This window comes from Eriocheir sinensis, chromosome 18 (genome assembly GCF_024679095.1).
Source record: "Eriocheir sinensis breed Jianghai 21 chromosome 18, ASM2467909v1, whole genome shotgun sequence".
Classification (NCBI taxonomy): domain Eukaryota; kingdom Metazoa; phylum Arthropoda; class Malacostraca; order Decapoda; family Varunidae; genus Eriocheir; species Eriocheir sinensis.
In genome coordinates, this window is record NC_066526.1 from 3,879,678 (window position 1) to 3,907,542 (window position 27,865).

The following is a 27,865-nucleotide window of genomic DNA, read 5'->3' on the forward strand; positions in this document are numbered from 1 at the left end:
TTTTACATACAAATATTCTATGCTAAGTTCGTTTTGGTTGGGATTTCGTAAACAAGTAAGTCTTCTTTTCGCTGTAACAGGTTTATTCCTTTATCCTTATTTCCCTTTTATAATACGTAAGTGCATATCAGTATACTTTTTCCTATTTTACATACATATATTTTACGCTTAGTTTGGTTAGTTTAGAATTTCATAAACATTTCGCTGACACTGTTTCATTCGTTCGCCATTGTTTCCTTGCCAAATTTTTCCTTGTTTCTGGTATAAGCTCGAGGTCTCTGCATTAGTGGGTTGTCCCGAGGAGCCTTTAACTTCTTTTTACCCTTTTTTCATCCTCAAGGTCGGGGCATTAGCGAGTCTTTGTTTCATTTTAAAAGGTGGTTCATTTTTGTGTTTCTCCCTCCCACGATCATATATATTTACAGCGGCCTTGGCACATACCTCCAAGTCTTTGTTCTCGTTATCTCCTCCTCTGTCTCCACCCAACACCTTTATCTTAACTCTCCTTCCCTCCTCCATACCTTGTTCCCTCCATCCCTCCCTCCAGCCCTCATCTCCCTCCTTCCTTACCTCCATCAAGAACCTCCTTCCTCTCGTAGTTTTTCTCACCTTCCTGTTTCCTTCCCTATCTCTCCCCTTCTCTCTCTCTGTGTAGCTTATCATTATCATCATTCTCTCTATTTATTATTCTCTCTCTCTCTCTCTCTCTCTCTCTCTCTCTCTCTCTCTCTCTCTCTCTCTCTCTCTCTCTCTCTCTCTCTCTCTCTCTCTCTCTCTCTCTCTCTCTCTCTCTCTCTCTCTCTCTCTCTCTCTCTCTCTCTCTCTCTCTCTCTCTCTCTCTCTCTCTCTCTCTCTCTCTCTCTCTCTCTCTCTCTCTCTCTCTTTCTTTACAATCTATATTAATTTCTTGGCGAGAGTCGAAAGCCTCCATTAAACTTTAGATCCGCATTTATTTCGTCTTCCTCCTCCTCCTCTTCCTACTCCTCCTCCTCCTCCTCCTCCTCCTCTTCTTTTTCCTTCTCCTTCTCCATCTTACCTGGTCTGAAGTAGCCTGGACTGGATGCATCTCCTCTTCATTCTTCTTCTCTTATCCTTATTCCTCCTCCTCCTCCTCCGCCTCCTCCTCCTCCTCCTCCTCCTCCTCCTTCTCCTCCACTTCGTCATCATCCTCTTACTGCGCCTCTTCTTCCTCTTCCTTCCCCTATTATTTTTACTCTTTCTCGTCTCCTCCTCCCGTCAAAGGCACCGTTGGGAAGGATGACAAAGAGGAGGACACTGTGGGCTCGGTGTCCTCTTGATGTGTATTGGAGGCCGCCCAAGAGGAGGCAAGAGGCGCCCTGATGACAGTCTGGAGTGGCCATGAACACCTGTTATTGTTTTCATTTCTGCTCCTCTTCTTTGTTTTCCTTCTCGCTGCGTCTTTGTTTTTGGACGTTTTAGTGGATTGATTCTTCTTTTCTTCTTTTCAATCTCTTTCTCTTTCTCTTTCCCTTTCTTTACTTCTCTTTCTCTTCATGTGCTTTCATCTCTCTTCCTCTTACTCTTTCTTTCTCTCTTTTTTATATGCACCTTATTTTCCTTTTTTTTCTGTCTATTCCCTTCCTCTTCTTCCTTTCCACCCTCACTCTCGTTTCTCTCTCTCTCTCTCTCTCTCTCTCTCTCTCTCTCTCTCTCTCTCTCTCTCTCTCTCTCTCTCTCTCTCTCTCTCTCTCTCTCTCTCTCTCTCTCTCTCTCTCTCGGTCTCTCTCTCACCAATCTCTATTATCGAAGGAATATTTACTTGTCAGATATGGGTCGTAACTTCGGCATTATATATTTATTTGTTTGTTCCTCTATCGTTTATTTGGTCGTTCTCCTCCTCCTCCTCCTCCTCCTCCTCCTCCTCCTCCTCCTCCTCTTCCTCCTTGTCTTCTTTTATGGGTTGTTTTTCATGCTATTTTCTTTACAGCGATCAATGGATGTTACGTTATATCTCTTTCGTATTTTTTTTCTCTCTCTCCCCTTCGTCGTATGTTCCGGAAGACATGAGACATTTCGCTGCAGTTTTTTTCACGATATTCAGTTTCGGTAAAGTTTTCCTTGTAAGACGAGAGGAAAAGTTTCACAGCGGTAGTAGTAGTAGTAGTAGTAGTAGTAGTAATAGCCGGGCAGGTATACATAACATGGCCTCATACTATTTACTTTTACCGCCCATCTCCTTCATTCCTTCCAGTCTTTACCTCAAACATACTTACTTTTATGTTCGTTGTTGTGGCTCAGAGTTTGTCGCAAGTTTCATGCATTTAGTTTTATATGGAGCCTGTTATTCCTTCTTCTCTCTCTCTCTCTCTCTCTCTCTCTCTCTCTCTCTCTCTCTCTCTCTCTCTCTCTCTCTCTCTCTCTCTCTCTCTCTCTCTCTCTCTCTCTCTCTCTCTCTCTCTCTCTCTCTCTCTCTCTCTCTCTATCTCTCTCTCTCTCTCTCTCTCTCTCTCTCTCTCTCTCTCTCTCTCTCTCTCTCTCTCTCTCTCTCTCTCTCTCTCTCTCTCTCTCTCTCTCTCTCTCTCTCTCTTTTCCATATACTTTTTTTTTATTCCCTTTTTCCCCTTACGGTTTCTTCTCCACTTCCTTCGTCTCCTCTATACGCCTCATTTTCCTTTTTTTATTTATCTCTTCCTCTCTTTCCCCTTTCTTTTTTATCCTTTTTATCTTATTTTTCTTTCTCTTATTCTTTCCTCTCCATCTCTCTTTTACACACCTCATTTTCCTTCGTTTTATCTCTTCCTTTCTTTTCTCTCTCCTGCCTTTCCTCTCCTCTTTTTCCCCTACTTCTCTTTCCCTTCATATGGTTTTCTCTCTCTTACTGTTTTTATATCCACATTATTCTCCTTCTTTTGTTCAGCTTTTCCTCTCTCTTTCTCTTCTTTTCCTATCTTTTTTCTTACTTTTAATTCGCTTCATTGATTTCCTCACCTTTCATCTCTCTGTTTTTCTTTTATAAGCAGCTTATTTATCTTCTTTTGTTTATTTTTTCCTTCCTCTTCTCTTTCCCATTCTTTCCTATCCTTATTTTTCTTCTTGTTCTCTTTCTCTTCCTATGTTTTTCTCTCCCTTCATCTCTTTTTTTTAAACGCACATTATTTTCACTTTTTTTCTTTACCCTTTCCTCTCTCTCTTCCCCTTCCTCTCCATTTCTTTTTCCGCATATTCTCTTTCTCTTTCTGTGCCTTCTTCTCCCTCCATCGCTCGCCTCTTCCTCTTTCTTTCCCTTCCCTTCCTGTTCTTTTATTCTTCTCTTCCTTTATGCTTTCCCGTCTCTTTCTTTCTCTTTCTTTTATATGCTTCTTATTTTCCTTCTTTTGTTTACCTCTTCCTCTCTCTCTCTTCCTCTCCTGTTCTTTTTCCTCATTCCTCTTCCTATGCGTTCCTCTCCCTTCCCCTCTCTCGCCCAAGTGGCCAAAGTTTTAATTCTTCGTCTCGCAACACAAGGAAAGCAACATCGAACGCAGACCCTTCGACAATTCATTCATTCCTCCTCCTCCTCCTACCTTCTCTCTCTTTCTCTCCCTTCCTCTCTCTCCCTCTCACCCTTGCAATACACGCCCGCAGCAACACCACCTCAGCTCAAGTTTCGTCTGCTCCATATTTGAGTTGCGGAGGACTGCCAAAGAGGTGTGGTCCCCCCTGCCCCTCCCTCGAGTACCTCTTAGCTGGCCTCTTCATACATCCTCCTCCTCTTCCTCTTTGCCTTGTTTCCTCTTCCCCTTCCTAACCCAACTCTCCTCAGCCTAACCTAACCTAACCTTACCAACCCTTCACTTCATTGTTCTCCTTCGCGTCTTCTTCTTCCTCTTCATACTCTAATCTTTCACTCGTTCTCTCGTTCCCTTCCTTAATCCAACTCTGCCTTAACCTAACCTAACCTAACCTAACCTAACCTTACCAACCCTTAACTTCATTGTTCTCCTTCGCGTCTTCCTCTTCCTTTTCTCTTCATACTCTCCTCTTTCACTCGTTCTCTCGTTCCCTTCCTTAATCCAACTCCACCTTACCATAACCTAACCTAACCTAACCAAACCAACCCTTCGCTTCGCCCACTGATGTTCATCTTTCCTTTACTTCTTCCTCTTCTTCCTCACACTCTTCTCTTTCCCTCGTTTCCTCTTCCCTCCCTAACCCAACTCTACCTCAACCTAACCTAAGCAGACCAACCCTTCACTTCGCATACAGAGGTTCATCTTTCTACTTCTTCCTCATTCACCTCTTCCTCTTCTTCCTCATACTCTCCTCTTTCCTCCTTCCCTCGTTTCCTCTTCCCCTCCCTAACCCAACGACACCTCAACCTAACCTAACCAGACCAACCCTTCACTCCGGTTCAGAGGTTCATCTTTCTTCCTCCTTCACTTTTTCCTCTTCTTCCTTATACTCTCCTCTCTCTCCTTGTTCTCTCTTTCCCTCCCTAACCCAAGTCTACCTCACCCCGACCTAACCTAACCTAACCTAACCAACCCTTCACTTCGCCCTCTGAGGTCCATCTTTCTACTTGTCCTCCTTCACGTCTTTCTTTCTCTTCCTCCTCCTCCTCTTCCTCCTCCTCCTCCTCTTCTTCTTCTTCTTCCCTAACCCAACTCTACCTCATCCTAACCTAACCTAACCTAACCAACCTTTCACTTCGCCCACTGAGGTTCATCATTCTACTTGTCCTCCTTCGCGTCTTTCTTTCTCCTTCTCCTGCTCTATCCCCTCCTCCTCCTCCTCCTCGTCTTCCTCCTCCTCCTCCTCCTCCTCCTCCTCCTCCTCCTCTTCCTCCTTCCTCTCTTTTTTTCCCATGCCCTCCGTCCCCCTCCATGCCATTGTTTATTTTCCTCTCTCCTTTCTCCCTCTCTTTATCTATCCCTGTCTTTTATACTCTGGCAGAACGTGGGTCTCTCTCTCTTTGTCGTTCTCGTTCGTTTTGGAGCCTCCTGATTAATGTAGAATCACTTAGGTTTAAGGACAGACCACCTAGTCTGGACCATTGGGTCTGTGTGGTCTGATTTTCTATGTAAATCTTTCGTTCTCGTTCTTGTTCTCTCGCTCTCTCGTTCTCGTTCTCTCGCTCTCTCGTTCTCGTTCTCTCGCTCTCTCGTTTTCTTTCTCTCGCTCTCTCGTTCTCGTTTTCGTATTCTCTCTCTCTCTCTCTCTCTCTCTCTCTCTCTCTCTCTCTCTCTCTCTCTCTCTCTCTCTCTCTCTCTCTCTCTCTCTCTCTCTCTCTCTCTCTCTCTCTCTCTCTCTCTCTCTCTCTCTCTCTCTCTCTCTCTCTCTCTCTCTCTCTCTCTCTCTCTCTCTCTCTCTCTCTCTCTCTCTCTCTCTCTCTCTCTCTCTCTCTCTCTCTCTCTCTCTCTCTCTCTCTCTCTCTCTCTCTCTCTATCCACCAGATACGTCATTTCTCTATTCCTGGCTACCTACCTGCCCACGCACACACACACACACACACATACACACACACACACACACACGTACACACGCACACGAGAGCCCGCGCGCACGCATTACAAATATAAGTTCCACACACCATCAACCATCCTCACACATCCCCTTTATAACACACACACACGCACACACACACACACACACACACACACACATACACACACATGTACACGCGTTATGCAAGATTTTGTGGGTGAATTAAAACGAATGTCTGTTATCTCGTGATGTTTTGCTCTTCTTTTTTTTCCCCTCTCTTTTTTCCTCTTTCCTCTTTCATCCCTAATACCGCCGGCAAGAACTTCCTTTCCTCTTCAATCCTCTTTCCTCTTGTCCTCTTTTTTCTCCTCCAGACTCTCTCTCTCTCTCTCTCTCTCTCTCTCTCTCTCTCTCTCTCTCTCTCTCTCTCTCTCTCTCTCTCTCTCTCTCTCTCTCTCTCTCTCTCTCTCTCTCTACCTCTCTCTCTCTCTCTCTCTCTCTCTCTCTCTCTCTCTCTCTCTCTCTCTCTCTCTCTCTCTCTCTCTCTCTCAACCTTTCTTCTTTTTCTCTCTCCTTCCATTCTCTTTTACATATTTATTTTTCATTTTCTTTTTGCCCGTTGTTCCGGCTCGGCTTTCTTATGCACTCTCCTCCGTCTCCCTTCGTTTTCCTTTTTCTTATTCTGACTTTATATTCCCACTTTTATTTTTTACTCTCGGGATCATTTTCTTTTTTTTTTTCCTTTTTTTCTTTGTTTTGTGTGTTCCGTCTCCTTGAGTCTCTATCCTGCGTCTTCTTTTAACAAGACGCCCTCCCTCCTCCCCCCCCCTTTTTCCTCTCTCCATATCCCTACCTCTCTCTCTCTCTCTCTCTCTCTCTCTCTCTCTCTCTCTCTCTCTCTCTCTCTCTCTCTCTCTCTCTCTCTCTCTCTCTGGACGGCTTTTCACTTTACATTTTTGCTTCTTTTTTTTTTTGGCTGACTTACGGACTCATCCCTCCACTATTTTCCTCTTTTCCTCCAATATTTTCCTTTTTCCTCCATCAGTTTCCTCTTTTCCTCCATCATTTTCCTCTTTTCCTCCATCACTTTCCTCTTTTCCTCCGTCATTTCCCTCTTTTCCTTCATTGTTTTCCTTTTTTCCTCCATTGTTTTCCTCTTTTCCTCCATTATTTTCCACTTTTCCATCATCCTTTCCCTCCATTATTTTCCTCTCTTCCTTCATTATTTTCCACTTTTCCTCCCTCATTTTCCTCTCTTCCTTCTTTTCCTCCATCATTTTCCTGTTTTCCTCTAACATTTTCCTCTCTTCCTCCATCATTTTCCTCTTTCCCCCCACCCTTTTCCTCTTTTCCTCCAACATTTTCCTCATTTTCTAACTTTTTTTCCTCTTTATTCATTGTTCATTCACTTCGTAGAAAACTCCACCTAAAGTTATGCCTCGTTCTGTTTTATTTTTTTTCATCTTTCGTTATTCAATTTTTCCCTCCTGCCATCTGCATTCCATTTTTTCTTTCCTCTCTTGTCTGTTCCTTCCCTTCCTTCCTTCCTTCCTTCCTTTCTTTCTTTCTTTCTTTTTTCTTTCTTCCTCTCTTCCCCTTTCCCTGTCCGTCTTTCATCCTTATTCTGTTTTCCGGGGTTCCTCTTACAATTTATCCTTTTTTCCCCTCTCTCTCCCATTCACATCTTCTATAATTTCTCCTTTTACTGCTTTTGTTTTCGTCCTGCCTCTTTCCTCTTCCTGCGTCCTTCCTCCCTTCTCCTCTTTTTTTTTTTTTTTACTTTTCCGCGACGTCTCCAACCACCGTCACTTCCTCTCCCTCTTCCCCTTCTTCCTCTTATTCGTATTCTTCCCTTTCCGCTTCCTCCTCCTTCTCCATCCCCTTCCTTTCGTCCTTACCTATTCCTTCCCTCTATACTGCAGTCACCATGTCGATCCTCCTCCTTCTCTTCCTCCTCTTCCTCTTACCCCTCCTCTTCCTCCTCCGCCTCCTCCCTCTTTTCCTCCCGCCTACTGCTTCTCTCAACTGCAGGCACCTTCTATCTCTTACCTCCTCTTCCTCTTCCATTTCCTCCTCCTCCTCTCCTCTCCTCTCCTCTCCTTCTTCTTCTCCTCCTCTTCCTACTCTTCCTGCCTACGGCCTCACCTCAACTGCATGTACCTCCTCCCTCTTTCCTCCTTCTCCTCCTCCTCCTCTCCTTCTCCTCCTCCTCCTCTTCTCCTCCTCCTCCTCCTCTCCTTCTCCTCTCCTCCTCCTCCTCCTCCTCTTCCTACTTTTCCTGCCTACTCCCCCACCTCAACTGCACGCACCTTCTCTCTCTTTCCTCCTCCTCCTCCTCCTCCTCCTCCTCCTCCTCCTCCTCCTGTCACACGTACGCCACACTTTCCTGTCGTAGAGAAAAAAAAAATAATGGTCCCCCCTCCCCTGTGGATCGTCCTGCGGAATATTCATTAATTTTATACCTGCCTCGCCTCGTTTTCTGTTTCTGAGGTTCCGTCTTTATTCTGTCCCGGCTAGGAGGTGGAGGAGGAGGATAGAGTCGTTAGTGAAGGAGGTTCGCAAAGGATTAACGTTCCTGCGGCGGAGGAGCGCAAGGTTGTAGGTCATTTTCTTCCCCTCGAGCATACTTCAGCAGGTCATTTGGCATCGTTGAAGGGGTGGCAGTGCTTGAACGAAAGGAAGGAAGAGAAAGAGCGAAAGAGAGAAATGGGGGAGGGATAGGAAGGCAGAAAGAAGAGAGAAAGGTAAAGTAAGAAAAGAAGGAAGAAAGGAAGGTATAGATAGGTTTGAAGGAATAGCAAAAAGAAAAAAAAGAAAGAAAAGGAAGTATTGAAGGAAGTATACGTAAGTTAAAGAAAAGTGGATTTAAAAAGGATGAAAAGGAAAGTATAGATAGGTTAGAAGGAGTAAGGAAAGGAGGAAGGAAGGAATAGAAGAAAGCAAGAGAGGAAGAGCGAAAGGGAGGTATAGATAGGTTTGAAGGAATAGAAGAAAGAAAAAAGAAAAAAAGTATTGAAGGAAGCATACGTAGGTTAAAGAGAGGAAAGAAAGGTGAACTTCAAAATGATGAAAAGAAAAGTATAGACAGGTTAGGAGAAAAAAGGAAAGGAGGAAGGAAGGAATAGAAGAAAGCAAGAGAGGAAGAACGAGAGGAAGGTAAAAAAGGAGTGTAAAAACCTGGTCTCCCTTGTTTGTGTGTGTGTCCGTCTTCCTGTCTGTCTGCTTCTTTTGTAGAGGCTTGTTGGTATTGTCGTTGGCTGGCAATGGTGCACACACACACACACACACACACACACACACACATGCCCACAAAAGGAGAATGGGAAACCTCGCCAGTGCCTGTGTATGTATATGTAAGTGTGTGTGTGTGTGGGGGGGGGGGGGGTATATGCGACTGACACACACACACACACACACACACACACACACACACATAAGGAGCGCAATAGCCATCTTACGTGCCCCAAGTTTGCTCATAAGGCGCACAAATCTATGGGCTGCGTTTTGAGGATGGTCGCAATCACCCCGAGACCTTGTAGTCCTTGCGTCCGGCAGGGCGTGGCACAGGCCGTCCAGGGTCACGAAGGCTCATAAAGGGTCAGGAAAGGCCCGAAGAAGAGAGAGAGAGAGTGGGCGGAAGAGTGGTAAAGCGAAACAGCTAAGAGGAGAGTTTGCACATTGGCTCAGTGAGAAAAAAGAGAGGGAATGAGAGAGAGGGGGGGGAGGGGGACGGGGGCGTGACGGAGAAAGAGAAAAGAGAGGAAGAGGAGGAAGGAGGGCAGGAAAAGCATTACGAGAGAAAAAGAGAGAACGAGAATGGCTATATTTGGCGGGTAACTGAATGAGAGAGAGAGAGAGAGAGAGAGTTTTATGAGCGCAAAAATACAGGGATAAAAACATTCTCACGGTGGATAAGAGAAATTAAGAGAACGAGAGGAGTTGGGAGCAGGGGAATTGATAAAGTTGGAGATTGAGGAGGGAGGAAGAAACGGAGTGGAGGAAAGGAGGGAGGAAGGGAGGAATGGAGGGAGCTTATCTCGCCAAGGTCAAGAGCCACAAACAGCTGATTAGAAACGTCTATTTTCAGCAACTGGATTCGCCATTTCCCGAACTGAATGATGCTTCGTTTCGTGCGGCCAAAAGTTGTGTTTATGGTTGGTATTATAAGACATTCGCTTCTCACATCAACCATTTCTAAAGGTCAAAGAGGGGGTCAGACGGGTTCCAGTGAGTGTTTCTTCAGGTTCACGGTACAGAAGAAGACTCACACTACTACCAGGGTCATAAAACTACCCCTGGAAATGCCCACAACTCCTACGAAAGCCTTGTCAAATATGTGTTCTTGGGCGGTGATTTGTCTTGTAATACGACCCTTGCTTGTGTTTTTTCCTATCCTCCTTTCCTCCTGTCCCCTCCTTGTGTCTTCCTTTTTTCCATCCATCCTTCCTTACCTTACCTTCCCTTCTTTCTACCAATCCACTTCAATCCTTTTCCCTCTTTCCCTTTTTCTCTTTCACCCACTCCTATACTTCCCCTCCTTGCGACTTCCTTTTTTCCATCCATCCTTCCTTACCTTACCTTACCTTCTTTCTACCAATCCACTTCATCCCTTTTCCCTCTTTCCCTTTCTCTCTTTTTCACCCACTCTCCTATACTTCCCCTCCGCGCATCTTCCTTCTTTCCATCCATCCTTCCTTACCTTAACTTCCCTTCTTTCTACCAATCCCCTTCATCCTTTTTCCCTCTTTCCCTTTCTCTTTGTTTCATTCTCTCTCCTATACTTCCCTCCTTGCAACATCCTTCCTTCCTCCATCCTATCCCTTATCTCCAAGCATTAGCACACCCTCCTACGCGCGCGCACACACACACACACACACACACACACACACACACACACACACACACACAGAAGGACAGAAACAAACTCCACTAAATTTTCTTTTCAAAATACTAAAAAAGATTAACCGTCAGCTGATTGGACGACGGGAACAAAAAATAAGAACCAGAATAACAGACTCGAAAGCAAAAAAAAAAGGAGGGGAGAGGCGAAGGGAGGGGAGAGAAAGGAAGGGGAGAAAGGGGATGAAATCTGTTCACATCTGATTTTTCGTGTCCAGTCTATCGGCGACACTTGCAAATCAATCTGTGTGTGTGTGTGTGTGTGTGTGTGTGTGTGTGTGTGTGTGTGTGTGTGTGTGTGTGTGTACCTGCGTGTCCCTCAATATACCAGGTGAGTGAAAAGGTAAGCACAGGTAGACTAAGTTACCTGTACCACACAAGGCCCATTACTCACCCCTGTTCTCTCTTTCCAGGTCCTCTCTCTGGGTGCTGATGTCTTACCGGAATACAAGTTACAGTCTCCGCGTATACACAAATGGACTATCCTTCACTACTCGCCCTTCAAAGCCGTGTGGGACTGGATCATCCTCCTCCTCGTCATCTACACGGCCATCTTCACCCCCTACGTCGCCGCCTTCCTCCTCAACGAGCAGGAGGTGGCGCGGAAGAACAACCAGAACCAATATGAAAGTCCCATCGTCATTATAGATCTCATAGGTGAGTGTTGATGAGGATTGTTTTGCAGTTGTTCGAGTCTGTGTGTTTGTGTTGCGAGAATTTGGAGAGTTGGACGGAGAGAGAGAGAGAGAGAGAGAGAGAGAGAGAGAGAGAGAATTACATAGATAGATAGATAGAATTACATAGAAAATCAGACCACACAAACCCCATGGTCCAGACTTGGTGGTCTGTCCTTAAACCTAAGTGATTTTACATTAATCAGATGGCTCCAAAACGTTGCATTTCTACTCTAGTTGATATTAAGTTGAAGGAAGTGACGGTCGAGCTTATTTTTGAAGGAGTCAATCGTGTTACACTGGACCACTGATGGTGGAAGCTTATTCCATTCTCGCACTACAACGTTGGTGAAGAAAAATTTGGTGCAGTCTGAATTTACTTGTCTACATCTGAGTTTTACGCCATTGTTCCTCGTGCGCAAAGTGTCATCGATCATAAACAATGTTGATCTGTCTACATTCATGAAACCATTAAGTATTTTAAAATATTCGATCAGTTTTCCTCGGAGGCGACGTTTCTCAAGAGAGAACATGTTAAGGGTAGAAAGCCTTTCTTCGTAGGATTTGTTGCGCAAGGAAGAGATCATTTTCGTTGCCCGACGCTGAACACCTTCTAATTTAGCAATATCCTTTGCATGGTGGGGAGACCAAAACTGTACCGCATATTCTATGTGGGGTCTGACTAAACTATTGTAGAGCGGGAGTATTACATCTTTATTCTTCAATAAAAAGTTTCTTTTAATGAAGCCCAACCTTCTGGTCGCTTTATTTGCTGCATCGATGCATTGCTGTGAGAATTTGAGGTTTGACGCGATTTTGACCCCCAAGTCATTGACGCACTGAACGCTTTTGAGTTTAACGCCGCGCATTTCGTAATCGAACTTCTTATTCCTCGTTCCAACTTGAAGGACCTGGCACTTGTCTACGTTAAAGGGCATCTCCCATCTATCCGACCAAGCTGAAATTTTGTGCAAATCCTCTTGAAGGCTTTGCCTGTCTTCGTCAGTGAGAACCGAGTTACCAACCTTTGTGTCGTCTGCAAATTTACTAATGCGGTTATTGAGTCCAACATCCACGTCGTTGGTGTAAATAATGAAGAGCACTCCAAGAACCGAGCCCTGAGGGCGCCACTAGTGACCGTCGCCCACTCTGAGTTAAATTCGTCAATCACTATTCTTTGTTGTCTGTTGCTCAACCAATTCGCGATCCATTGGTTTACTTGACCGTCAATACCTATTTGCTTTAATTTGTAAAGTAATTTATGATGCGGGACTTTATCAAACACTTTCTGGAAATCAAGATAGACTACGTCCAGTGATTTGGTTACGTTATAAACAGTGAAGAGGTCGTTATAAAAGGTTAATAGGTTTGATAGGCAGGATCTTTTGTTTCGGAAGAGAGAGAGATGCTAATCAGGTCGCATATATCCATTCATCACTCTAATTAGCACAACTTTTTAAAACTCTCCAAAGTGTGTGAACGTGAAATTGAGAACCTTCGAAGTGAACTAGACGCCGGCCATCACTCTGCAACTTGAATGTGTGTGTGTGTGTGTGTGTGTGTGTGTGTGTGTGTGTGTGTGTGTGTGTGTGTGTGTGTGTGTGTGTGTGTGTGTGTGTGTGTGTTTCTTATTTCTTTCTGACATATATTTTTTTCACTATCTATTATTGTTTTACTTTTATAGTGCTTCTAGTTTATTTTCTTAACTGTTTTTTTGCTATTTCTTATTTTTTCACTATTGTTTTCTTCTTGTTCAGTTATTTTTTGTGTTTCTTCTGCACTTTTCTTATTATTCTTACACAATATTTTTCTCGTTTTTCCAGTTTTGTTTTTTGTTTTGTTTTTTTATTTCCTCTTTCTTCTTTTTTTCTGGTACAGTCTTATTTTTCACGTAACTCTCCTCATTTTTCTCTCGGCTTTATTCTTATTCTTCTGGTACAATTGTTTTCTTCTTGTTATTCGGTTTGCTATTCATTTTATGCTTAATTCTTTTTTTTTCTTGTTTTCTACTTAGGTTCGGGTTTCTTTGTTTTTTCCTTCAATTATTTTCTGACACTAAACTGTTTTATAATTATTTCGTTTATTTTATTTTATTTCCCTGCATTGTTCTTATTCTTGTTTTCTTCTTCTTATTCGGTTTATCTTTATTCCTCTTCTCTTATTATTACTTTTATTCTCATACAAGTGTTTCCTCTATGTTACTCGTTTCATTTTTCTCTCTTTTTTGCTCTATTCCTATTTTCTGTTACAACTGTTTTCTTTTTGTTATTCTGTCCTTGTGTTTTCTTTTCCCCGTGTTCTCTCCCCCATCCGTGTGTGAGTACAATAGGATGCTGCCTGCGAGATGAATAGAGCCAATTACTGAGATGCTGTGGCCGTAGGTGGGAGCTGGAAAGTAATTGAGAGAGAGACCGAATGCAATAGAACAGGAGTCAGCCAATAGTTTAGTTAATGTATTTGTTTAGTCTGTATTTCTGTATCTAATTCAATTTCTCTTAAGGATATGTGTTATGTTGTTGTTGTTGTTGTTGTTGTGGTTGTTGATGTTGTTGTTTTGTCTCTTCAGTGTTTTCGTTCCGGTATGTGTTTTAAGTTCACTCCAGGACATGTTTTTTTTTCTGTATTTATGTTCCTATTTTTCTTTCACATTCGCTTAAGGATGTGTGTTTGGTTTTGTGTGTATGTTTTTGCTCCTGTTTGTGTTTTAAATTGTTTTGTTTTGTGTTTTCTACTTCGTTTGATATTGTACCTTGTCTTGTTTTGTTTTACTCAGAACGTTTTTTGTTTGTTTGTTTTTCTTCACATCCTTTTTTTTAACTTGGTAAGTCTTCCCTTTTCTCCTTATCGTATTTTCCCCTCAGCTCTATAGGATGACGTTTTGTGCTTAAATCTGTTATTGTTTAGTTAATATTTTCAGTAACTTTTCTTAATTTCATTTCTTCATGTTGCTAATAGCGTTTCCTCGCCTCATATTCATTTTCCCTTTTTGTTCTGTTTAAAGTCATTGTTCCTTGTTGTATCATTTCAGTATCATTTTACGTATATTTATCCTGTCGTATTGCTGGCAGCCTTTCCTTGTTCCACTTTAAATTTTCTCCTCTTACTCACTCAAATTATTTTTCCTCCAAGTAATTATGTGGTTATTTATTTGTTAGTCAGCTCAAATCTAATACTGTGCGGTTGTTGTTTTTCATTTAGTAAGATTTTTATAATATTCCTTACATCCCTTCCATTCCTCTTACTCTCTCTAATTCTTTTTTCTCCAAGTATTTATGTGACTTTATTTGTCAGTCATCTCAAATCTAATACTGTGCGGGGTTTTTTTTTTTCATTTAGTAAGATTTTTATAATATTCTTTACATTCCTTTCATTCCTCTTATTCTCTCTAATTCATCGCCCTGGAAGAGTTGCGAAAGAGAAAGAATAAATAATCTTGTTTTTCGTGAACGTGAAGAACAAAAGAACGCCTCGCCTCATCTCGTCTCCTGTTGCACTTCCTTTTCGTATTAAACAAGTGTAGAATTAATGAAGTTTTGTGTATTCCTCGCTTGAAAGATAAATATAAAATAATCTCTCGTTCTTTCCTTACATAAGAGGAAGCTATTCAGACCAAATCCCTCACCTCGTTTCCTGGCTGCACTTTCTTTCCGTATTAAGAAAGTGTGGAATTCTTGAAGTTTTGTGTATTTCTCGTTTGAAAGATGATAAAAATAAAAATCTCGTTCTTTGATTTACATAAGTTGAAGCTACTCAAACAAAACCCCTCACTTCCTTTCCTGGTTGCATATCCTTTCCGAATTAAACAAGCTTGGAATTATTGAAGTTGTTTATTTCTCGTTAAAAAGAGATGATGAAAATAAAATAATCACTCGAACTTTCCAGCACATAAGAGGAAGCTTGTCAGACAAAATGCCTCACCTCGTTCCCTGGTTGCATATCCTTTCCGTATTAAACAAGCTTGGAATTATTGAAGTTCTGTTTATTTCTCTTTTGAAAGACGATAAAAATAAAGTAGTCTCTCGTACTTTCATTTACATAAGAGGAAGCTACTCAGACGCTCAGACGCTAAGTTTGATCAGCCAATAATACACACGCGCTGAAATCATAGGAAAAGAAAAGAAAGATTAATAGATTTCTCATTTGAAAAGCATATTAGCTACTTCATTTTACCTTTTTATTCATTTCATTCATTTCATTTATTCATTTTACCATTTCATTCAGACATCTTGGAAACTAAATTCGATTAGTTAATATAATGCATAAATCACAGTAACATAAAACAAAATTATATATATATATATATATATATATATATATATATATATATATATATATATATATATATATATATATATATATATATATATATATGAAAAGCGCGCTAGTTATATTTAATTCATTGTGTGTTTCTGGAATTTGCATTTTCTTATAACATTTTTACACAGAACGAAGTTGTGAAGAAATACACAGCTTATAAATACTCATCTAAATAATACATTCCTAAAAAATACGTCATAATAATAGTAAAAGTCTTAAGGAAAACACATATAAGAAATACACGTCTTAATCATACACGTCTAAACAATTCGTCTCCAGAAATACACGTCTCTTTCGCGTACATAAAAAAAACATAAAGAATCGTGCCACCTCACATCTTAATTACACTTCCTCTTCCACGTTACACAAGCAAGAAAAAGAGAATGATAACAAACAAAAGAAAGACGGCAAAGAAAGAAAAATCCACATCTGGGTCTGTCTATATTTAAACTGTAATCTTGCCTCCCTCGTGTGTCCTAACCAAATACTACTACTACTACTACTACTACTACTGCTACTACTACTGCCACCACCACCATTTACTTTTACTATTACCACCACCTCTCATCCTTCAATAATAGTAGCAATAATAAGAAGAGGAACGTTTTTATAGTGGCACATCAAGGGAAAAGGGAAAATAAGAAAGAACTGAATGATTTGGTTTACGTGTCTTGCTTTCTTTCTGTGTCTTCCTTTCCTCTCTTATACTTCATGGTCTCTACTGCGTGATGTTGACCTCCTCCTCCTCCTCCTCCTCCTCCTCCTCCTCCTACTTGTTCTCTTCGTCTCCTCCTCCTTCTCCTCCACCCCCTATCTTCTCTTCCTTCTCCTCTTCCTGTCTTCCTATCTTTTCTTCCTTATCCTCCTTATATCTTCTTTTTTCTACTTCTTTTTCTTCTTCCTCCTCCTCCTCCTCCTCCTCCTCCTCCTCCTCCTCCTCCTCCTCCTGATCTTAAAACCGGAAGAAGCGGAGGCGTGGCGGTGTGGGGATGAAGACAGCTTGGACGCAGAGGAAGACAAACTATTCTCGATGGTTTGTGGGAAATTTAAATACGAAACAAGACTGTCAGGATCAAGGGGAACGTACACACGGCGACAGGAAGGAAGAGGAGGAGGAAGAGGAAGAGGAGGAGGAGGAGGAGGAGGAGGAGGATGAGAGCGAATGAATAAAAGCCTGTACTTGTGAGCATGATTGATGTGTGTGTGAGAGAGAGAGAGAGAGATCACTGAGAACGTAGAGCAAGAAACAAGAAAGGAGAAGGAGAAGGAGGAGGAGGAGGAGGAAAAAGAAGAAAAATAAGAAGAAAACGAAGCAGAAAAATAAGATGTAAGTAAGAGAAACAGGAAGAGAAGATAGGAGGAGGAGGAGGAGGAGGAGGAGGAGGAGGAGGAGGAGGAGGTTAACATCACGCAGTAGAGAAAGCATAAAGAGTGTTAGGAGCGCTGAGACCACGGCGGAGGTTTGTATAAAAAGGAGGAGGAGGAGGAGGAGGAGGAGGAGGAAGAGGAGGAGGAAGGTGTGGTCCGAAGCGTGAGGCAGGTAATGAAGCCTTGCACCCTCCTCTTCCTATTCCTCCCCTTCTCTTCCCTTCTCCCCCCTCTTCCCCTCGCCTCCCCTTCTCCCCTCCTCTTCCCCTCTCCTCCCCTCTCCCCGCCTTCCGTTGTCCCCATTTCTCGTCTCTTTTTAACCTGTGCCTTTATTCCCCTCTCCCCCCTCTCTCCCCCTCTTTCCCCTCCCTCCTTCCTCTCTCTTTCCCTCGTTTTCTCTCCCTCTTTTTCCCCTTTTCACTTCACGTCAGTAGCACACACGCCCCCTTCCTCTCCTTAATTCCCCTCCTCCTCCTCCTCCTCCTCCTCCTTCCTTCCTTCTCTCCTTCATTTACGTTGCTTTACTTCCCTTCTCTTTCTCCTCATCATCATTATCTCGCTTCCATTTTGTCTTTCTCTCATTTTCATGCACTTTTTTTTAACCTGAGATTCTTCCCTCCTCTTATTTCTTTTCTTTTTTTCTTTTTTCTTTTTCATGACCTTTCCTTCCCTCTCTCCCTCTCTGTTTTCTCTCCTTCATTTAGCTTCTGCCTGAATATCCTTTTCTTATTTTTTTCTTTCTTTTTTTTCTTCTCTTATTCATTTTTTTTTTTATTATTCTCTCCATGTTCTCTCCTTCCGTAACCCTTTCTTCCTTCCTTCCTTCTTTTTTTCCTTCATTTAACCTTTGCTCTAATATCCTTTCCTTCATCTTTACTTTCTTTCTTATCTTCTCTTATTTCTTTCTTTTCTCTATCTTCATGTTCTCTCCTTCCTTCCTTCCTGCCTTCCTTTCTTCCTTCCTTCCTTCCTTCCTTCCTTCCTTCCTTCCTTATTTTCCTTCATTTAACCTTTGCTCTAATATCCTTTCCTTCGGCTTTAATTTCTTTCTTATCTTCTCTTATTTCTTTATCTTCTCTATCTTCATCTCCTCCTTCTTCCGTCCTTCCTTCCTTCCTTCTTTATCCTCCTTCATTAAACCCTTGCTCTAATATCCTCTCCTTCATCTTTACTTTTTCTCTTATCTTTTCTTATTTTTTTTATTTTCTCTATCTTCATTTCCTCTCCTTCTTCCTTCCTTCCTTCAGTCCTTCTTTACCCTCCTTCATTTAACCCTTGCTCTAATATCCTTTCCTTAATTTATCCCACTTTTCTTCCTTTCTCTTATTAATTTCTTCTTTTTCTCCTCTCCATGTTCTCTTCCTCTACGACGCTTCTTTCATTCCATCCCTTCTCTACTTCATCTAACCCTCGCCCGAATATTCCTGCATTTTTCCTTTCTTTCCTCTCCTCCCTCATTCCGTTTTTCTCTTTTTTTCTCTCTTCGTGCTCTCTCTTTCTATAACCCTTCTTCCTTCCTTCCTTCCTTTCCTTCATATTCTCCATTTCACTCGCATCATTTTTTTCCTTTCTTCGTTCTATTTTCCTCCTCTCCACAGCTCTCACTCTCCCTTCTACCCAATCTCGCTCTCTCACTCTCCCTCCTTTTCAATTTGCTCCTTGTCCTCCTCCTCCTCCCTCCTTGCCTCCTTGCCTTCCTTTCCCTTACCCACCATGGCCTTCCTTCCCCCTTTACCCTACGCTCTCTGCTTACTTTTTCTCCCCTCTGTTTGTCTCTTCTTTCATCACTCTCTCTCGAACTCTCTCTCTCTCTCCCTCTCCTCTCCTTGTTCCTCCATTCCTTGATATTCATTCCGCATCCCTCTTCTCCTTTTCTTCCTCCCCTCTGTTTGTCTCTCTTCCTCCCTCACTCTCCTGTACTCCTTCCCTCTTTCTCCCTCTCCTCTTCCAATTCCTCCATTCCTTGGCATTCATTCTTCCTCCCTCGTCTCCTTTTCCTCCTCCTGTCTCTCTGTCTCTCTCTCTTCGCCCAGCTTCTCCATACCTTAACATTCATCCTTCACCTTTTCCTCTCTCGTACTCTTTCCCTCCTCCTCCTTCTCCTCTTCCAGCTCCTCCATTCCTTAACATCCATTCTTCTTCCCTCTTCTCCTTTTCCTCCTCCCCACATATTCCTTTCAGCCCCTTCAACCTTTACCTTCTTCCCAATCCTTCATATCATGTTACCCTTCCTTCCCTTCCTTCCCTTCCTCCCTCCTCGCTCGTCCCTTCCTATCCCATCCACTCCACATTTCATTCTCCTTCTTCTTTCTTTTTTTTTCTTTCTACCCTAAGCCATATTTTTCCTCTTCTTTCTTCTCTTTCTCTCTTTCTCTCTCACTCTTGTTATCCCTTCTTTCTTTTCTCTGTCTGTCTGTCTGTCTGTCTGTCTATCTGTTTGTCTGTCTGTCTCTGTCTCTGTCTCTGTCTCTCTCTCTCTCTCTCTCTCTCTCTCTCTCTCTCTCTCTCTCTCTCTCTCTCTCTCTCTCTCTCTCTCTCTCTCTCTCTCTCTCTCTCTCTCTCTCTCTCTCTCTCTCTCTCTCTCTCTCTCTCTCTCTCTCTCTCTCTCTCTCTCTCTCTCTCTCTCTCTCTCTCTCCCCACCAACCGGCCATTTCCCATCCCATTAACCCTTTGCCTTTCTCATCTTTTTCTTCGCCACCTCCACCTAACCATCCCTTCATGTCTTGCTTGCTCTTCCTCATCCTCTTTATCGCCCTCACACTCTCCCTGCACCTCACGTATCCTGCACACACCTGGCTGCCCCTCATCTATATCCTCCCTGGCCATTACCTGCCGCTAGCTCGAGTCACCGCCACCTTCCCGCGACGGTGAGCATGAGCGAGGTACGAGTTGGTCTTCTTTAATACGGTTTTACAAGGGGGAAGGGAAGGGAAGGGAAGGGAAGAGATGAAAGCACACACGATATTTATGAACCTCCTCCTCTGACTCCTCGTCCTATTTAGATGACTGACATGTAGCTGGATGTGTCTGTCTTATCATTTTCTCCTGTCTGTCTGTCTTTATTTCTGTCTTCTATTTCTCTTTATTTCTCTCTCTACATCTGTCATTCTGTATCGATCTATCTATCTGTCCATGTGTTCTCTATCTCTCTGTTCTCCTGTTTTATCTTTATTCATATCTGTTATTTCTCTTTATTTATCTCTGTATCTTTACTTGTCATTCTGTATTGATTTGTCTGTCTATCTATCTATCTCTCATTCTCTCTCGTCTCTCGTTTCTCTCTCTCTCTCTCTCTCTCTCTCTCTCTCTCTCTCTCTCTCTCTCTCTCTCTCTCTCTCTCTCTCTCTCTCTCTCTCTCTCTCTCTCTCTCTCTCTCTCTCTCTCTCTCTCTCTCTCTCTCTCTCTCTCTCTCTCTCTCTCTCTCTCTCTCTCTCTCTCTCTCTCACGACGAAAAATTTAAATAAGGCACCTCCATAACGCTTATATATTAGACTAATTATTAGACTCTATATATGGTCTCTTTCCGTGCCCGATACGTGTAGGGGCTAATCCTCCTGTTTATTATCCCCCTTTTGTGCTCTGAATCATGCACTGAACTCCCTCCCTCCCGTTGCAGGATCGAGTATTGTTATGGCTAAGTGCTGCACTCTGGCGGCACAACACGCTTCTAGAAACAAAGGACGATCAATTCATGCGCTCACAAAAGAGTTCCTGTTATTGAGTCTGTTGTCTTTGCATATCCGGGATTTTTGTGCTTTAATATTTTCTGTGTGTGTGTGTGTGTGTGTGTGTGTGTGTGTGTGTGTTTTAGTTTTGAAAGGGATTGAACGTACACTGCGCATTGAATCTAAGAGGAAAGGAAAGGGAATATTGCTGTTTTGGAGTGTGTGTGTGTGTGTGTGTGTGCGCGTGTGTTTTAGTTTTGAAAGGGATTGGACGTACACTGCGCATTGAATATAAGAGGAAAGGAAGAGAAATATTGCTGTTTGGATTGTGTGTGTGTGTGTGTGTGTGTGTGTGTGTGTGTGTGTGTGTGTGTGTGTGTGTGTGTGTGTGTGCGTGCGTGCGTGTGTGTACTGGGATGCAGGTGTTTTAACTTGAAATTATTAAAACGAGAAAATGTCATTCAGCAACCGTCGCATTTAATTAATTATTTGTATTGATTTAGAGAGAGAGAGAGAGAGAGAGAGAGAGAGAACAATAATCGGAAAAAATATATCTAAATAATAATATCACTGAATTTAATCTACCCAACGAAAATCAAATCATTCTGTCTCTTGATATTTACACATCATTCTTCATTAGCACGATTGAATATAATACTAATCTAAACTTTCCTAAATATAACCACTCAAATTTTCACTTCCTAAAGCTCAGAGGATTAACTTTGAGGCGTAGATTGCACGAATTTATATTATTCCTCTACAAAAGACATAGAAAGTAAATAAGAAGGTTACATTTACGAATTCCTTATCTATCTTGACCTTTCTTTTCGTTCTCAAGCAGCTGCATTAAGAGAGAGAGAGAGAGAAGAGTGAGGTAGCTTTCTATCTCTCAGCATCTCCTCGAGGCTCCAGTTGGTTGACCTCTTCATCTCGAGTGATTTCGAAGTGCCTCCTCACGACCCATATCCGAACATCGCGCACCGCTCCCAAGACTTTCCGAAAACTCTATCGATTCGTTGAAAGGTTGAAGGCCCCTCCTTTAAGACAGAGAGATCCAGAGAGAAATACAGACAGAGAGAGAGAGATTATGCAAGCGCTTATGTAGCTGTATAGAGTATAATTGCGTTGTCTTTAAGCTTTGTGATGCAGAGTTCGATGTTATGGAAGGGTATTGTGTCTGAGAGAGAGAGAGAGAGAGAGAGAGAGAGAGAGAGAGAGAGAGAGAGAGAGAGATTCATTATACACGCGCTTATGTAGCTGATTAGTGTATAGACGCGTGTCTTTACGGGTTGTGATTCTGAGTTCGATGCTTTGAAAGGGTATTGCGTCTGATGGCACCGCAGTAAAGACCATTAGCTCAGCGTAGCATCGCCTTGTATCGCTTCCAATCCCTTGCCAACATTACCTGGATCCCATTTGGCGAATATACGTGTACCAGACCGCACCTGCGACCGGGAATTAGAGTTAATGAGGAAACTCTTACGGCACTCGATTTTACTGTTGATATAATGGAATGTGATATCAAAGGGCTGAAAAAAAAATGTATCTGACTGATCTGCGTTTCATGTTTTCAAGTTAGATGGAAAGTCTATCACGCCATTCATTTCCGGTTTAATATGATGAACTCTGCTCTGAAAAAAAAATGTAGTCCGTATCTATATTTTTTGTTATCGTTTTTCTATGTTATTTTTTTTACAGTAATGGAAGCAGCTCAAGGGAAAAAAAATTATAAAGAACTCGCTATATCGCTGCTCCCACATGCAGAGAATAATCCCATCCGGTTAGAGAGGCGTCGTGATACTGAAAGTTTAGACAAAATAAAATAAGTACAACTATTATTTATGTTTTGCAGTGTGATGACTTACCATCTCTTTAAAATTTAAATAACACTCTCTTTGATCATCGTCGTTTTCAGATAAAAATAAACTCCAACAGTCAGCAAGTACATATTCAAATATTTTAATAAATGTCTAAGGGAATTGATGTTCCGACTTCATTTGAAGCTTCGCGGAAATTTAAAATATTATGTCCTCCTGAATTTCGTAATTATAAAACAGGAAAAATCACTGTTACACGACTTTAAATGTAAATGACAAAAAACAGTTTCGCCAAATCATGATGGTTCTTAAACTTAAAAAGCAGAAAAATGTCACATCCTTCGGAGGAAATTAAGTGTAGGACATTACACCACTTCTTAATCCTAAACGCACCATCATCTAATGTCTTACAGGGAAAAAGAGTTCAATCCAGTGTGGTGGTGGCGATCGTATGTTATTAAGGCCACGGGGGGGGGGGGGGGGGAAGGAGGGCGGCGGGGGCGGGGAGGGAAGGAAAGAGAAAGGACCAATCACGGGGTTTTGGAGATTGACCAAAACGATATCAGGGAAGACGGAGTAGGGAGCGCCGGAAAGTCTCGCTGCCCAAGTGTTTTATGTGCTCCGTGTGGCGTTTGTCTCCCGTGGGTCGTGCCGGTCTTGAAAATACTCCTTCGCCGACCCCCGACTCTCTTTCTCTCTCTCTCTCTCTCTCTCCCTCCCTCTGGCTCTGGTTTCTGCTCTCTTCCCTCCTTTTCCTTCCCTCTTTTCCCTTTAATGTTTAATGCGAGGATTATGAGATTATGTGAGTGTGTGTTTTGTGTGTTTCCCTCAGATTACTTGGTTATGGTGTTTGTGGATTTGTTACGTGTATGGAGGGGAAGGGGGAAAGGGTATGTGTTTGTGTGTGTGTGTGTGTGTGTGTGTGTGTGTGTGTGTGTGTGTGTGTGTGTCTAGGGGGTGTTATGTGTGTTTGTGAGGGAAGGGGAGTGGGTAATGTGTGTGTGTGTGTGTGTGTGTGTGTGTGTGTGTGTGTGTGTGTGTGTGTGTGTGTGTGTGTGTGTGTGTGTGTGTGTGTGTGTGTGTGTGTGTGTGTGTGTGTGTGTGTGTACTGGAAAATTTATAAACCCCTTGTATTTCTCCCATCTCGCCTTTCAGGGTTATTATATATTTTACGTTACATTCTTTTTCATGATATTCTCAGTTTTTTTATGATACTCGTATATAATTATCGTTCCATCTTGACGTCGACATAAAGTTGTTGTTTTTGTTTTTCATTCCTTGTCGATATTCTTGTTACTTTATCGCTGCTTAACTTGAAAGTATTGATTAACGAAGCTCTTAATTTACAAGGAGGAGGAGGAGGAGGAGGAGGAGGAGGAGCGCGTCCCCTTCTGTCGCCATTTCCTCATCGTTGACATTATGTTTATGGCGGCATCATCATCTTCATTTTTTCCACTTGGCGGGTCCTCGAAATAATGATCACCCTCCCTCATTAATCTCGAGAGGAATCCATCATGACTCTCCATCGTCCCTATCGTCTTCCTCCTTGCCGCCCCTCCCTTCCTCCTTCGCCTCCCTCGCCGTCAGAATCACGATATGGTTGACAGCGACTTTAGTTCATATCCTTGACGTAACCTTATGTTGACCTTGACACTAACCTAAAAAATTACCTGAAATAACCCCCCAAAAAATATATATGTCACTTGTTCATTATGGTAGACAACGCCTTAAGTTCATACCCTTGACGTAACCTTATGTTGACCTCCATGACACTAACCTAAAAAATTACCTGAAATAACCCCCCAAAAAATATATATAAGCCACTTGTTCTTTATGGTAGACAACGCCTTAAGTTCATACCCTTGACGTAACCTTATGTTGACCTCCATGACACTAACCTAAAAAATTACCTGAAATAACCCCCAAATAATATATATAAGCCACTTGTTCATTATGGTTGACAGCGCCTTAATTTAATACCCTTGACGTAACCTTAAGTTGACCTCCTTGACACTAACCTAAAAAATTACCTGAAATAACCCAAAAAAATAGATATAAGCCACTTGCTCATTATGGTAGACAACGCCTTAAGTTCATACCCTTGACGTAACCTTATGTTGACCTCCTTGGCACTAACTTCAGAAATAACCTAAAATAACAAAAAAAAAATAGATATAAGCCACTTGTTTATGATAGTTGACAACGCCTTTGGTTGATATCTTTGGCTTAATCTCATGTTGGCTTTCTCGACACAGTTTTGTAAGAATAGTAATCAAAAACGAAAATCAAGTCTTCTGTTCGTTGTGGTTGAGAACGCCTGAAGTTAATATTCTTGGCGTAACCTTATGTTGACCTTCTTGATATAGTTTAGCAAGAAAATATAATCCATAATTAACACTAAGCCGCTTGATAATTATGGGTAACAATGCCTTTAGGTAATATTCTTGACGTAACCTTATGTTGACCTTCCTTACACACTCTAGTAGGAATATTAATCACTAACCTACCCTAACCTAACCTAACCTAACCTAATCTAATCTAACCTAACCCGTCATTATTATGGGAGACAATGCCTTTACTTAATATCCTTGCCGTAACCTTGACATTTTCGACCGCCTTGACACAGTTTAGCAAGAAAATTAATCCGAAACTAAAAGATCAGCCTCTTGTTCATTATGGTTTGACAGCACCTTAAGTTCACATCTTTCACGTATCCTTGGCATTTCGGGCTTCTTGACTTAGGTAGTTTAGCAAGAAAATTAATCAGAAACCAAAAAGAATCCGCTTCATCATATCCCCGTCCTGTATCTGCAACGGAGGTCATGTTTGCTGCCGAACTCGAAGATAATAACGACTTTTTTTTTTCATATGATTTTCTTTGCATATTTCTCTTTACTTCTGCCTCCAAATCTGGCGAAAGAATTATCAGAGCTTCTTTTCGTTCCTCCCTTCCCTTCCCCTAATACCTCCGCCGTCTCTTCTCCGCCATCGAAGTCATGATTAAGGGGAAATCTCAGATAATTACTAGTTTTTTTTTCCGTATTTCAATCAAGCTCCTCGTAAATATCTTGAGACGCTAATCGAGACCTCTTTTTGTTCTGCTTTTTTTCTCTTCCCTTAATCTGAAATATGTTTGCTGCCGATATCGTAGAAAATTATCACGTCTTTATACTTTTTGATCAACCTCTTCGTATAAATTTCTCGTAACACAAATAATGGCACCCTTTACCCACCTGCCGGTCTTGCTCCCACGCAGACATTTTTACGCCGAAATCGCTATATTTTTCCATTTTTCAATTTAACTTCGCCACCAAATCTTACGAGACACTAATCAAGGTATTTATCTCCTTCCCCTCCGTCTCTTTCATTTAATTTGGGCGTCGTTAGTAATCATTCTTCTTTTCGTCTTTCGTTATTTCTTTATTTTATATAGTTTTGTATTCCATATTTTCTTTAAACTTTTCGTACAAATATGCCGGGTCACTAACCATGGCTTCTTTTCCCTTCTCTCCGTTTCTTTATTGCAGTCGACATCATATTTAAATTGGACATCATCAGTAATCAATCTTTTCTTGGGGTTAATCAATCATTTTTTCATATTTCGTCTAACTCTGCTTACGATTATGGCGGTACATTAACCATGGCTTCTTTTCCCTTCTCTCCGTTTCATTATTGCAGTCGACATCATATTTGAATTTGACATCATTAGTTATCAATCTTTTCTTCGGGTTAATCAATCATTTTTTTCATATTTCCGCTTACGATTATGGCGGTACATTAACCATGGCTTCTTTCTCCCTTTTATCCGTCTTTTCCTGGCAGTTGTCACAGTTAAATTGGACGTTATCAGTAATCATTCTCTTTTCCTTATTTCGTATTTCATATTTATCTAGTCTAGTCTTGGCGGGACACTAATCATGGCTCCTTTCCCTCTTCTCTCCGTCTCTCCCTCGCAGTTGACATCATGTTTATGGTGGATATCATCATCAACTTCAGGACGACCTACGTGAACCACAACGATGAGGTAGTCTCTCACCCCGGCAAGATCGCCCTCCACTACCTCCGTGGCTGGTTCCTCATAGACGTGGTCGCCGCCATTCCCTTCGACCTCCTGCTGGTGACGGATTCTGAGGTATGTGCTCGTCCTTATCCCGGTCGTGTACGTTTGTGTACGTGGGGAGCGATGGACACACACACACACACACACACGCACACGCACACGTACACATATACACACACTAACCTTTGCTCCAATATTTGCCGACACACACGCATTCATTAGCATAACACACGCATACATATAACCACACACACACACACACACACACACACACACACACACACACACACACACACTCGTATCACTGCGTTCAAGCCCTCTCGCTCCAAAAAAAAAAAAATCCCATTTCGTATTCTAAATCAAATAATTAACATAAACATAAGCGCTACAATTTCGATATTTCGATATTTCGATATTTCGATATTTCGATACAATAAAAAAAATATATATTCGGTCTACCCCCTTTCACTCCCTCAAACTCTTCCTGTGCTCACCGTTCTGTTGATGTGTTAAAAGCTGGTTACTAACTTTTAATTTGATGTCATTTAACGTCCGTCTGACCTTTATTTCATCTACGTTACTTTGTTTTTTTGTGCTACGCTTCGCCTTCTTTTCATGTCTAGTTTATCGCTAACTAACACGTAATCATTGTCAGACTGTCGCTAAGAGATGTATGCTAATCTACCGCGTTTTTTTCGCTTCGCTCAGACTACGTTGCCGATTAACCGTACTATTTTGCTTAAGCTCATCCTGTGTATTACTATTCAATGTGTCGAGCTGCATACAAACACGGAACTGAACGTACCATTGAGTTATTGTGGAAGTGGTAACCATGTGTTGTTGATGATGATGCTTATTATAAATGCATATATGTGCGTGTGGGTGGCTAGACTTTGCTACCCGTAATGAACATGTGTGTGTCACCGCTGCCAGATTATCGTACTCAGAGCCTCGTATTTACCGGTTTCTGAGCCATAGCTATTGCCAAAAAACATCAATAATTAACCATTTTAATGATAAATATATATATGAAGGCAGTTATTGGGGTCGAGGAGGCAGTTTTGGGGTCGGAAATCGGCAAACATAAGAGGCTAAGTACGACAATCTGGCAACGTTGGTGTGTGTGTGTGTGTGTGTATTTTCTGGTCATTGTGTGCGCCGATGTATGTAGTTTTAAGCGAGATAATTAATTACTGATCCGTGCACATGCGAAACTACTGCCTCGTTTATCAAAAGGAACGAGATTAAATATTGTAAATTGAAACGCCGCTTACGGACCTTTCATCTTTTTTTTTCACTCAATAACACGATTAAAACAGTTAGCATCGGAGAGTCAGAGTTTGACCTCGACCCAGAAAGCAACGTCGCGCCCATCTGATGATCCGCAGGGGAGCGAGGGAGGCCCCAGACACCTGTTGGGGGGGGGGGGGGGGGGGGGCACCCTCATCATCGTCAACATCATCATCATACCTATTTTTGTATCACTTTCATCATCTTGTTCTGTACTTAATCATATATTCTTCTTTTCTTTTTCATAATTGTTGTTTTTTCATCCATTCATCACATTTTTGTATACAAGTTACTTTTTTTTTCCTCTGCTAATTATACTTACCTGTTGTTGTTGTTGTTTTTAATCTTTT

The 27,865-nt window shown here is 42.0% G+C and overlaps 1 protein-coding gene across 24 annotated transcripts in view; it reads left to right on the top strand.

Moving 5' to 3' along the window:
* LOC127000227 (potassium voltage-gated channel unc-103-like) overlaps nucleotides 1-27,865 on the top strand; it is a 145,592-nt gene that overhangs the window by 43,097 nt on the left and 74,630 nt on the right. For all 24 annotated transcript variants that reach the window (XM_050863674.1, XM_050863653.1, XM_050863652.1 and 21 more), the window contains 2 exons: nucleotides 10,737-10,980; nucleotides 26,122-26,297. In XM_050863674.1, coding sequence (XP_050719631.1) covers nucleotides 10,737-10,980; nucleotides 26,122-26,297 — 420 coding nt within the window. The remainder of the gene's footprint in view (nucleotides 1-10,736; nucleotides 10,981-26,121; nucleotides 26,298-27,865) is intronic.